At 35.1% G+C, this 13,089-nt stretch overlaps 1 protein-coding gene across 1 annotated transcript in view; it reads right to left on the reverse strand.

The window, feature by feature from the left end:
- Positions 1-5,133: 5,133 nt before the first annotated feature.
- Positions 5,134-13,089, reverse strand: part of LOC126248180 (myotubularin-related protein 14) — a 133,722-nt gene continuing 125,766 nt past the window's right edge. The window contains exon 10 of the mRNA XM_049948954.1: positions 5,134-5,644. Within this exon, the coding sequence (XP_049804911.1) occupies positions 5,482-5,644 (163 nt within the window). The 3' untranslated portion in view covers positions 5,134-5,481. The remainder of the gene's footprint in view (positions 5,645-13,089) is intronic.

Below are 13,089 nucleotides of genomic sequence, written 5' to 3' on the forward strand. Positions count from 1 at the left end.
GACCTCATGCACTCGGCTACACACTTTATACTGCTACTATTACTACGTAACAACCATATGAATTTATCTTTTTACAATAACTGCAGAACTTCCTTTGCAGTAACACTGTGAAACTTTAAAATACTGTAGTACAACTGTAAATTCAGAGTATTTCCCACAAAGTTAAATAAATGTGGTATACAATAGGATATTTACATTCACGACTGCATTATCGCATTGATGTAACAAAACATACAAGTTTTCTTGCGTAGCTTATCTTATTTCAAACAGTTTCCTACGACAACCATTTATACAATTATATAACCCATTACACTGTGCAAACATTCATTAATTAGAGTAAATTTATCTGTGGAAATACAGAAAAGAACACAAAAAGACATAACACCTGGCAAAAGCACAATTGGTGATATCCAGAGGCAAAAGTGTTTTGAGTATTTACATCAAAGATTACAGTTTACTAACATTAAAGCTTGAAGTTCTCATAGCCATCTATGCTTCTTTTCTCAATGCCAAATGGTGAACAACAAGTATCCAATCTGTTATAGAACAGTTTACCTTTGAAAATTAATGATGGCCAGTAAATGTAATTAAGACAATCACGATAAATAGTAGAACATTTTAGGATTATTTGCCATGTGTGACGCATTAATTTGAATTCATTCCTATTTCAAGAACGACGATGAAATTTCTGGAACACAAAAGCGGTATGGAAACATTTGAAGAACGTTCAAATGACTATGAATGGGATTAATTTCCGTACTAGGAAATTTATGAGCAGAATATCCATTTCCACAAAAATAGTGGACATATTGGATGTATGGTAAGAAATACAATACAATTTTGAGTTTGTATACAACTCATTTCCAGTATATGTGGGGCAGTTGAGAACCCAAATAGTGTCTACAATTCCTTCTATAAAATAGCAATCACATCAAAGATGTCAAGAGATATTTAGTACAATGGGCAATGATGATGCACTAAAATCAAAGATCCCAATAAATTTCCAAACACTAGCTCTGCATAAGTAGTAGTAGTAGTAGTAGCAAACTGGCAACTCAGTACAAAATTGAAAACCTAACAAACTCTCATGTTTAGGTGACAGGAATAGATTCTAGAAACAATCAGAATATGAAATTAACATACACAGATGTTGTATGGCATAGAATTAAAAATTCAGTTTTTAATTGTCTTATAATATCCCTTATTGAGAGGAGCATTCAGAGTGAACAAAACTTTCTCATTAAGAAGGAATCTTTGAGCAAAATTGATTCTGGTTTAAAATGTAAACAACAATACAATGTACAAGGAACACACACTTTCAGTGGAACAGAAACTACCAACAGCAGAGCTTGTCTACAAATCTTTCTGTGTTAATTTGCATACTTTCAGATGCAAATGGTAAAATTGTAAATACACACTGAGCAAAGAACAATAACGTATGCATATATGCATTAAAAGTACAAAAAGAGGCAATTACAACAAATAATTTTTTCTAGTTGCATTGTTTTCCATGTAAATAACTATTGTTTGTTAGACAGTTAAATCAAAATATTTAAGCATCATTATATGTAACAGAATTTAACATTTTATGTAAACAATAGACTATAATCCGTGTTATGATATAACAAATTCTATTTACACAGAAAAAAGATAGCACACACTGCAACTGATGCACCATACGTTTGTAACCAGTACATTTGTTTATCACATAAATGTCAGAGAGAAATCCCAAAATTAATGTATTTTTCCCTTGCAATTTATTCTATACTTTCACCTGTGACATCCGCTAGCTGACTAATGTAATATTTTCTTGTACGTCTCATAAGAAGAAATGAACAGAACTTTATAAAATAAATTTGAAATCATATTGTAAATTAGAGTATTTGAACACTATTTTCACGAGGCACATATCCATTAGAAGGCCTTGACTCTGGAAAATCTTTTGAAGTAATGAAAAAAATTTTAAAATATTTAATACATATTAATTCTGGTGTCCTGCAGTATTAACACAAATTCTCACAATAATAAACTTTAAAGTTTCCCCTTACAGAAGTAACCTACTTCGTAAGTCATAGTTTTAAAAATTGAAATTTCAGTTGATTTCATTATCAATAAATGAATATTTACTTAAAAGTACATCACTTATCCGCAGACACAGCCAGAGGAGTACAAAATGACTGTCTCATACAATCAGTATATGCAACAACAAAACCAACAATATTTATACAGGCAATTGGCATCAACCACCTTCCAAATGCTTTCTCATACATGCAGTTATCATTTATCACTGTAATATGTTCTACTAGTGTACCTTTTAGCTTCATCATTTAATAGTGTGATGTTGAAATCATTCTATAGCAATTTCTGGCTATTTTTATGCCAATTTTCCATGAATATTTAAAGAAAAAATGTTGGAAAGCACACTACTGTACCCAGCTATACATGTAGATCTTTCACGAATGTTTAACTGAAATAGGAAATTTTTTGTCATCTTAACTGTAACTTATTTTCTGTTTTTATACTCTGACCATCTATGCAAGTAATTACCTCAATTTCTTTAAATTCAGTTTTCTTTTCTCTCTTCTTCACAGCACAAAGTTCAAGGTACTGGTAATAAAGCAATTTTCTTCTTTCACATTTGTTATAATAAATAAATAACAAAAATTATCTGCCACATTAACCTTCAGATTTTCTGAATAAATTACACCATCAGTTGATGCTATGAAAGGAACAGTTTTGGATTCCCACAATTTTATCAAGTCGAATATATTTTTTCCTAAATTTTCTAGATCTATAATGCATTCTCTTGATAATCTCCAATGCTGATTTGTAGTATCTACCAAAACCAGTTGACAAGATCGTGGAAAACAAACATGTCTATTTCTAGACCACACATTCTGTTGCTGTAGGTGTTACCACGAAAGCAAACTGCTGTTATATGTGTGCTTCATGTTTGCTAATATAATGCACTGAACATTGGTGAAGTTCAAATCACATTATTCCTACTGTAAAAACCTAATATTCATCATACAATATGAGAGATTAATGAGTGTTTGAGAAAGACATTTCACAATACATCCTCTGTCTCAATAAAGGTACACTGTGAGTTGGGGCACTGTTGCTTTCATAGCCTCAATTAACAACATACAAAGCACCATTAATTTTAAGTATATACATTAAAATACTTTTGTGCAGTGACACTTTGAATATGCACATTCACTAATTAGTGTTTGGTTTGAATAATGCAATGCAAAACATGAAGATTACATTGCAAATACAATACATCCATAGCAACTTATTAGAAGTTGCTATCGACTCACTTCCCACAAAGTATATTCATTGCAAGGACCTACATTTAGGAAAAAACTAAAATAAAGGATGAAATCTTATGTAATATAAGGCAAAGAAAAAAAATTAACTTAACACATTGTGCCAATAACTATTTTTTTTTACTTCCAAATCCTGCTGAACTTTGCTAATATAATTTTCCTAATAAGAAGCAGGAGTCTTAAGATGGGTGAAGTTTCATGCCATGACTAAAACTTCCTCTAGACCATTCCCTATACACACAGCTGCAAATTTACGGATCACTTACAAGAAAGTCAACAGAAAGATGAAGGACTACAGAGAAGTAAGATGATTTCACATCTACAGTAAAACCTTACAAGATAAACAAAATGATCAGCCTTATAATAATATTTTATTGTTTGGCTTATCATACGGTCTAAGTAGTATAAGCTACGTCAGTATATGCACACTGCAAAATGTTAACCTTCTGTTTCCTGGCAATAGAAATAAAATGAAATGTGAAGTTAAACCAACAGTTATAACTAGTTACTAAAAACAATTCAATGTATACACTGTACATATGGGCATCAGACTGATAATGAAAGGTCATGTTTTTAAATATAAATGACAAAAGTAACGTTTAACTTTTGTCTTGTACTTCAATACTTGACTGAAAGTTGTGAATGAAAATTCTGTCATACCAAATTCAATTTTTTTACATAATGCATTGCAAGCAGACTAACACGAAATGTGACGTACCATCAGCAGAAATTGATCAATATTTTCACAACTGTGATAGGTGCTGTCTTTTACTACAGGATTTGATAAAAGCAAGACAAGATTAAAGCCACATGATGGGAGCCCAAAACCTCACTCTCCTATCCAATAGTGAATGAGTCACAGTGTTGGGATCTGATCTGCATCTGAAGAAAGGGATTTTATTTATTTTTTATTATTTTTTTTTGGGGGGGGGGGGGGGAGGGGAGGGGAGGGAGTTGAGGTAGAGAAAGGGCATTAAGTATGTAGAACTCACTACTCTTCAGCTTAAATATATCCAGACAACTAATGAGTGAACATCTTTACCCATCAAAATATTATACAAAAGTAAAGAGACAGCTTTTAAAACTGTACTAGTAAAAACACAAAATTTTCAGATGGTGCACTGTAAGTCACAGACTATGGTTAATGTGCCAATTTAGATATTATAATTTAAAATGAGGTATAATAATGCACAATTTAATACAGTTTACTTTAAATAAACTCTTGTAATAACAACAAATCTTATTGTGAGTGTACATTTAGTTGCTTATTGTTCATTAGGAACTATGTCCAATCTTAACTGTTTGGGATACTGACAGTCTTAACACAACTAATTAATTGATTTCTTATAATGCAATGAAAGAAAATTTCTAAAAAGAGAGAGTTCATATTGCTCCTTTTGCTAAGTCCAGGATTAATAATTTGTGTTTCTTTTGTTGGTGTCACAAAGCACAAAAACAAATGTGAATAAAATTCTGCTTAAGGTACTTAACTAATATAAATCTTGACATACCAATTTAAAGCTTTTATTTTATCATTGGCAACAGTTCTAAATGTGTGTTCTTATAATCGATTCATTCCATGAAAATAATAATAATAATAATAATAATAATAATAATAATAATAATAATTATGGCAGTATCTGTGAACACCAATTATGTTACGTAAAAATACACAACATTGAAATATAAAATACATACTAATATCACTTGAAGACCTAAATGACCTGTATATGATCACAGTTTGTCATACTTGACAAGTCAGATGTGTGACTCAATCATATTGAAACAGAAAGAGACAACACGGTGAAGGAGTGAAAAAGGACTGCTATATTTCAGCAAAGGTCTTCATAGAGTAAATGCATAAAACATTCAAAATTTAATCTCTGGTTTCTGATGGTCATGTGAGTAAATGAGATGCACAACCCCTCTGGTGTCATATGAATTTCCCATAACAATTTTTTTGTTGAGAAAATCATACCACATTTCCATTTTAGAATGTGTACTCTACCCGCACAACAAATATAAAAATATATAATATATATGTCTATGTATACAAATGTATATTATCACTTGTTGCAGTCTCACATTGAATAATGTCTCTTCTTTCAGACTTTATTTATTAAGCAAATTGAAAACAAAAATATAATCACCATCAGAGTGACGTCCTTTGTGCAGACAAAATCCCCACCTTTTCAGCAATGTTACCTAAAAGACTTCCAAGTCCAGAATCTGAACCATTCTTGAATTTAAACCCAATTGTTGAACAGTAAGCAGTGTAGAACAAGCTGCGCACTGTCTGTAACTTCTCTCGTCTCCTGAAAATAAACATTACCAGAAATCACCAAGGTATAGAGGAAAGTGTAAACTATGCTTATTAGGAAGAAGAAAAATAATACTTAGACAGTAATAGGTCCTCAGTAGGACTAGACAAATAAATATTTTCACAATTCTCCTTTTCTTTGCAGTCCTCAGTGCTTTTTCACTAACATCCAACAATGAAAGCCAGCATCTTTAACAATGTGCATTATAATTTCTAGTCCTCTCTTTCTGTTGCCCTTTCAATTAAAAAAAATGACTATCCACAGAGACTTTCAGCTTGCAAAATCATTTTCTGTGTAATAAAGTTTTCCAAAGTTATTGTTCATTACTCTGTTACAAAAAAGTCTCGCTATTCCAAATTTTATTGGCCAATTTGTTTTTCAAATCCTCTTGCAATATCAGTTTTTAATTCTAAGAGTCAGCAATGCTCTCACATTCTCAAAATTTTCCTCCTCATTTGCCGGTATGTCTGTGTGTTCATTCCATGTCAACTGACACTCAGTATTCATCCCTAAGAACTTTGTGTTCATTTCATCTATACTTAATGTGATAGTGATTTACCCTCTACATGATGAAGTTCATACTGTTTATTCTCTTTCTGCTCAAAGTTAATTTATTATATACTGTCCACCTGCAAAAACATCTTTGAGGGTATCATTTGCCTTTCTATTAGGAGTTTTGGTGCTTTATCACAGACTATGGTGTTGCCGCCATCAGCAAAGACAAAGACAGCTTTTTCTCTATGTAGTATGCTCTCTGGAAAGTTGGTGTGTGTGTGTGTGTGTGTGTGTGTGTGTGTGTGTGTGTGTGTGACAGGCTAAATACACTACCCTGAAGCACACCTATGTTTACGCGTGTTTTGTCTGACAACTGTTTTACTAAAAATTTATAGTCATTAGATGTGTTAACTATCTCTACCTTTTATACCCTATGTTCCAGGTTGGACTGCAACCACTCATTTTCTATTAGATTAGATTTCCTTTCCAATAGATCGACAGTGAGGAGATCTTCCAGGATGTAGAAGTTAGAAAAAGAAGAATACACAATAAATAGTTACAATGAAAAACAAATATGCTCATATACTTTATATAGAGCCCAAGGAAACAGTCCTCACTTATGTGGAATAAGTTAATAAAAATCATAAATACATTTCTACTTGAAAGCTAATAGATAACTTGTCACAAAACGTGCAAATGTTCAATACGCTGAGGTGCTTATGATCACTGTTAAATTATTTTAGTAGCCAGGCACCATCAAATAAAAAAATAGTTTTGCAACACTTATTTACAACCATTGCATTACTGCACTGAATCTGTACTGAAGTCAGGTGGTATTAATAATTGCATTTTTTGATATTATTAGTAACACACAAACATCTGTTGATTCTACTAAGAAATTAATCAGTGGAGTAGGAGTTGGTCACAAATGAATACTTTAGACTCCTCTATAACGGCTTTTATTACAAGTGACACTTTTTATGGCTGATGACAAGATATTGAAAATGATTGTTCCTGAATAATGGACACCTTTCTGGAGCAAAGAAAGTGACTTTTAATTTGAAGATTATTCTTATTTCTAGTACCGATTCCATGAACTGGAAGAAAGAAAAAACAATTACAACGCCACATAAAACGAAGTTTGCAGGCGTGTTTCTATATCCGAGAGATGGTTTCTATTGACACCAATGGTAAATGGTATAAAATTGGTGCTAGTAGTGTCACTATGAGGATACAAATCAACACACACACACACACACACACACACACACACACACACACACGTTTCCTTCGTTGTTCCGATCATATCCAATGGTGTAAATGAAACACGGAAGCAAAAGCCTTTTGTGAAACCACATTAAAATAATATTTGCGCTCTAATGTGAGACTTATTACCGATAATCATTATAAAAATTCTGACACAATATTAGTAAAAATACTAAAGTTGGCACTCTTCGTAAACAGAGGACAATAGGCATAAAATCTACAGCTTGTTGCCTACAAGGAACTGTTCAGGGATGTCCTGGGTGAGAAAGAGGGTGGAAATCATCGTCATACTACAGAGCATCTTGAGGAGGAACGTTTATGCCTGACGTCAGGTCATAGAACGTAAAACCGCGCACCTAGTACAGACTAGTGTATTTTACGTGGAAGTAACAATGATTAGTGGAAGCCTATTATAGAGACAGCCATCTTCAAAGGCAGTGTTTATTTGTATAAATGACTATGAAATTAAATTAAAGTAATTGTAACACAATGCAATGAGCAGAATGTTGGTTGTTACCAGTCATTACCATCACATCATTTAAGCTGGCGCAAATGAAAACAGAAGACGAAACTTCCTGGCAGATTAAAACTGTGTGCCGGACCAAGACTCGAACTCGGGACCTTTGCCTTTCGCGGGCAAGTGCTCTACCAACTGAGCTACCCAAGCACGACTCACGCCCCGTCCTCACAGCTTTACTTCTGCCAGTACCTCGTCTCCTACCTACCCAAACTTTACAGAAGCTCTCCTGCGAACCTTGCAGAACTAGCACTCCTGAAAGAAAGGATATGGGGGGACATGGCTTAGCCACAGCCTGGGGGATGTTTCCAGAATGAGATTTTCACTCTGCAGCAGAGTGTGTGCTGATATGAATCTTCCTGGCAGATTAAAACTGTGTGCCGGACCGAGACTTGAACTCGGGACCTTTGCCTTTCTTTCAGGAGTGCTAGTTCTGCAAGGTTCGCAGGAGAGCTTCTGTAAAGTTTGGAAGGTAGGAGACGAGGTAATGGCAGAAGTAAAGCTGTGAGGATGGGGCGTGAGTCGTGCTTCGGTAGCTCAGTTGGTAGAGCACTTGCCCGCGTAAGGCAAAGGTCCCGATTTCGAGTCTCGGTCCGGCGCACAGTTTTAGTCTGCCAGGAAGTTTCATATCAGCGCACACTCCGCTGCAGAGTGAAAATCTCATTCTGAAAACAGAAGACGTTCGACAGGAGATGTTCCAAATCATGCCAACATGTCATGACAAGAACTAGGCAAGAAATCTTCTTGTTGCTAAAAGATAAAAATGGTTACTGCATATTTAATTAAGAATTCTGATCAAAATGCACTATTTGATTAAATTTCACTAACAGTAGGGGGTAAAATTTACAATGATGAGACAAAACATTATGAACCCATCCACTGCACAGCTGAATGCCTCCCAGTGGTGCCTCGGGCACATGATACAGTAAGAAAAGAATGTAAGCAGCAGAAAGACAAATGGGCAGTTATTGCAGTGAAAATAGTACTATAAGCGGTTTTGATACAGAGCACATTGTTGTGGTGCTCTGCCTGGAAATGAGAATCTCTGAAACAGGGAAGCTGGTCACCCGTCAGCATATTACTGTCGTGAGCACCTATGGAAAGTAATTGAAGGATAGTGAAATAACAAATTGGCCATATGGTGTTGGACGACCACATCTCATCACAAATCATAGAGGTAAATGCAGTGGTAAATGTGTAATCCTGGATAGGCAGCGATCAGTGGCAAATCTGATAACAGAGTACAATGCTGGTGCAGGCATAAGTGTTTCAGAACACACTGTTCAAAGGCCACTGTTGAACATGGAGCTCCACATCACACGACCCCTGTATGTTCCTGTGTTGACCCGACAACATCATCAGTATGGTAGCAGTGGGTAGTACAGCATCACCGAGTTTTCACCGTGAATCAATAGAAATGTATTGTCTGTCAAATGAATCACATTTCTTGTTACACCAGATCGATGGTTGGGTCCTTACACACCTTCATCCAGGCAAATGGCTGCATGAAACATGCACTGCACCACAGATGCAGGCTGGTGAGAGCAGAATTATGCTACAGGGAACAATGAGTTGGACTTCCATGGGATCTGTGGTGGTAACTGAAGGCATAATAACAGCAGTGAACTCTGTGAACATTACAGTGGAACAGCTGCATCACTTCATGCTTGAAGTCTCCCCCTAAGGTAATGACATCTTCTAGCAGGGTAACTGCCCGTGTTGCAAGGTCAGAATTGTGCCACAGTGGTTTGAGGGGCATTACAGTGAACTCACATTGATGTCTTGGCCAGTAAATTTGTCTGATATGTATTCTTTGGAATGCTTATCAGATATCAACTGCATGGTCGTAAACCACCATCTCGTAATTTGTGGGAATTGCTTGATGCTTGACATGTGCACAGACATGTGGTGCCACATACTTCTGGAATCCTTTCAAGGACTTGAAGAATCCATGCCAAACAAAATCTCTGTTGTACTGTGTTCGTAAAAGTGACACACTTTAATCGGTGCCTACAAGTGAAATGATAAGAAAAGATAGGAAAAGTATTTCTGAGGAAGAAAAAAAAAAAATTATGATTCTACAACATGCAGAATTGCATGCTGGATTGTGAGTTTAGTTAGGGAAGGACCTAGGACTTCCCACTCCAACCCTGAACATGATTGTGAGAAATTGGCCCAACACTGAAGCCAATGCGAGACAGTCAAGTTCTATGGCAAAAAAGCATAAATATATTTGGTCATCGGCACATGATTGTTTGGGTAAACTCATTGAAGAGTTATCTGTTAGCATGGAAGCATTAGGAATTCCACTTGATGGTAACATATTGAGAGAAACAGCACTTCAGTTTGCTGCAAAAATGGGGATCACTAACTTCGCAGTATCAAATGGTTGGATTGACCAATTTAAAACTTCTTGTGACATTGTTTACAATCAATTGTGTGGTGGAAGTATGTTGATAGTGGCAGTGTGGATCAATGGAAAAAAAGAATTGCAAAAATCTTCAAAAAGTACGATCCAAAAATATTTTTAAAGTTAATAAAACTGGTCTTCTTTATAACATATTACCAAGTAAGATATTATGTTTTGCAGGTGAGAAATGCCACAGTGGGAAACTGAGTAAGCAGAGGATAAGTATTTTACTTATGGTTAATGCTGATGGGTCTGAAAATTACCTCCTTTGGTAATTGGTAAATTTAAAAAGCCAATGTATTTCAAAAATGTGAGGACTCTGCCCACTAATTAGGATTTTAACAGCACTGCATGGATGACCAATTCCATCTTCACATTCAACATGCATGCAATGGATGCTGAAATGTGGGCATAAAATATGAAAATAATTCTGCTATATAACAGACCTCCAGCACAGCCTGACAATCTGCAGCTCAGTTATTATTATTATATGTTAAGTTAGTGTTCCTGCCTCTTAACTGTGCGAGTGAGGTTCAAATGTTAGATCTGGGAATCATCCACTCATTTAAATGGAAACCTAGAAAATTGCTTCTCCAGAAGGCTGCATTTATGCATGATAATGGCACGGACTCAAAATCTATGACCGTATCACTTTTGGATGCTATGTATTATGTAGCAAATCATGGACAGATGTGACTCCTATAATTCTTTTGAATTGTTTCATGAAACAAGGATCTAAGTTCCCAGAAAACACACAGGAACCACTGGAAGAAGATTTGTCTGAGCCTAAAGATTTTTCTGTGATAAGCACATCATCTGCATTTGAAGAGTATGCTAGTGCTGAGGCTTCAGTCATACTTCAGAGGTGTCAAAAGTAGACAGCATAATTACCAAACATTTTGAAGAAGGGAAGAGAGAGGTGATTGATGAAGAGGATGATGATGATTGTGATGAAGGACCAGTTGTGCCAAGCAGTAGAGAAGCTATGGAAGCTATTTACATTTTGAGGCACTATATTGGTAATGCATTAGCATTTGATAATGTGTTTCATGCTTTGTATACTGTGGGGAGACAATTATACTTAATTGCTGCAAGAAAGAAACAAACACAATTAATTATTTCAGATTTTTTTTTTAAATAGGCAAAATTTGATTTGTTTTAATTTCAAACTCTGAACACTATAATGAGAATGACAGTAAGAGTAATTTATTCATTTTGCTTGTCGCATTTCCTACTCTTTCCTGTATTTTACATTTTCCTGCATTTTACACTTTTTTGGGTCAGTCCACTGAAAAGTGTAAAAGGGGGGTTTCATGGTATACGGGACATTATCAAACGGAAGACAGGGTAGACCATCAGTGTGCAAGATTCCATAACAATTAAACTAAACGATAATGTTGTGACTGATAATTCACATGTTTGAAGTCCTTTTAACAATCACTTTCTAAATGTAGCATAGGATTAAATGGTTCAGTTGAAGAAGGACGAGAATATATCAAAAATGTAATTTCACGAAACTTTAAGCAACTAGAAGTAGCACCAGCATTCTTCAATGAGATTAATAGAATTATAATCTTCTTTTTTTTAAAAAAAAAAAAAAAGTTCATGTGGATTGATGGAATTTCAGACAGAATTCTGAAAAGTTGTTCCAACTTAATAAGTAATGTCCTTAGTGATATATGCAATGCATCACTGGCACAGGCAATTTTTCCAGACAGGTTGAAATATGCAACTGTTAAATCCCTTCATAAGAAAGGTGACAAGACAGACTTAAACAATTATAGTCCAATTTCCTTATTGATATATTTTTCCAAAATATTTGAGAAACTGATGTACTCAAGAGCAGTCTCACAATTAAGTGGAAACAATTTGCTTGGAATATCACAGCTTGATTTCAGAAATGTTACTCAACTGAAAATGCTCTTTATACATCCACTCATCAAATAGTACAAGCCTTAAATAAGAAAATATCGCCAAGTGGCATTTTTTGTGATCTTTCCAAGGCATTTGATTGTGTAGATCATGTTACACTCTTAGAAAAACTGAAGTCTTATGGAACTGATGGCTTTAGTCACAGATGGTTTGAATCATACTTAACAAAAGGAATGCAAAAGATTATGTTGACTAATTCAGACGAAGTTGGAAAGGTAGAATTATTATTATTAATTTTTTTTTGGGAGGGGGGGGGGGGGAAGAGGGAGGGGAGGGAGGGGGGGGAGAAGAGATCACAAATGGAGTCCTACAGGGTTCAATTTTGGGTCCACTCCCATTTATGATATATGTGACTGACCTTCCACTTAACATTCAAGCAAAATTGGTACTCTTTGCTGACAATACTAGTTTTATAATAAATCCCATTGGAGAGAAAGTAACAGAAGAGATGGTAAATGATGTTTTCCAAAGAATTATTACATGCTTCCAGAATGAGATTTTCACTCTGCAGCGGAGTGTGCGCTGCCAGGAAGTTTCAATTATTACATGGTTTCATGAAACTGGAATTGCGGTGTTCACCCATGGACGTCGGGTAGGTAACTCTTCAGGGAGCTACGCATTGTAACCGCACTGTGGCAATAAATATATTCACTAATGAAATTCATCATAAATAATCCATCGCAATTTCAAAAGAACAGTGATGTCCATGCCTGCAACACTAGACAGAAAAAAAAAAATGTTTTTATTATTTGGTCAATAACAACGTGTGTGACAGGTAATGAAGCAAATTTTAAATGTAATTTAAAACCATTTCTCCTG

The sequence above is a fragment of the Schistocerca nitens genome, chromosome 3 (genome assembly GCF_023898315.1).
Source record: "Schistocerca nitens isolate TAMUIC-IGC-003100 chromosome 3, iqSchNite1.1, whole genome shotgun sequence".
Classification (NCBI taxonomy): Eukaryota; Metazoa; Arthropoda; class Insecta; order Orthoptera; family Acrididae; genus Schistocerca; species Schistocerca nitens.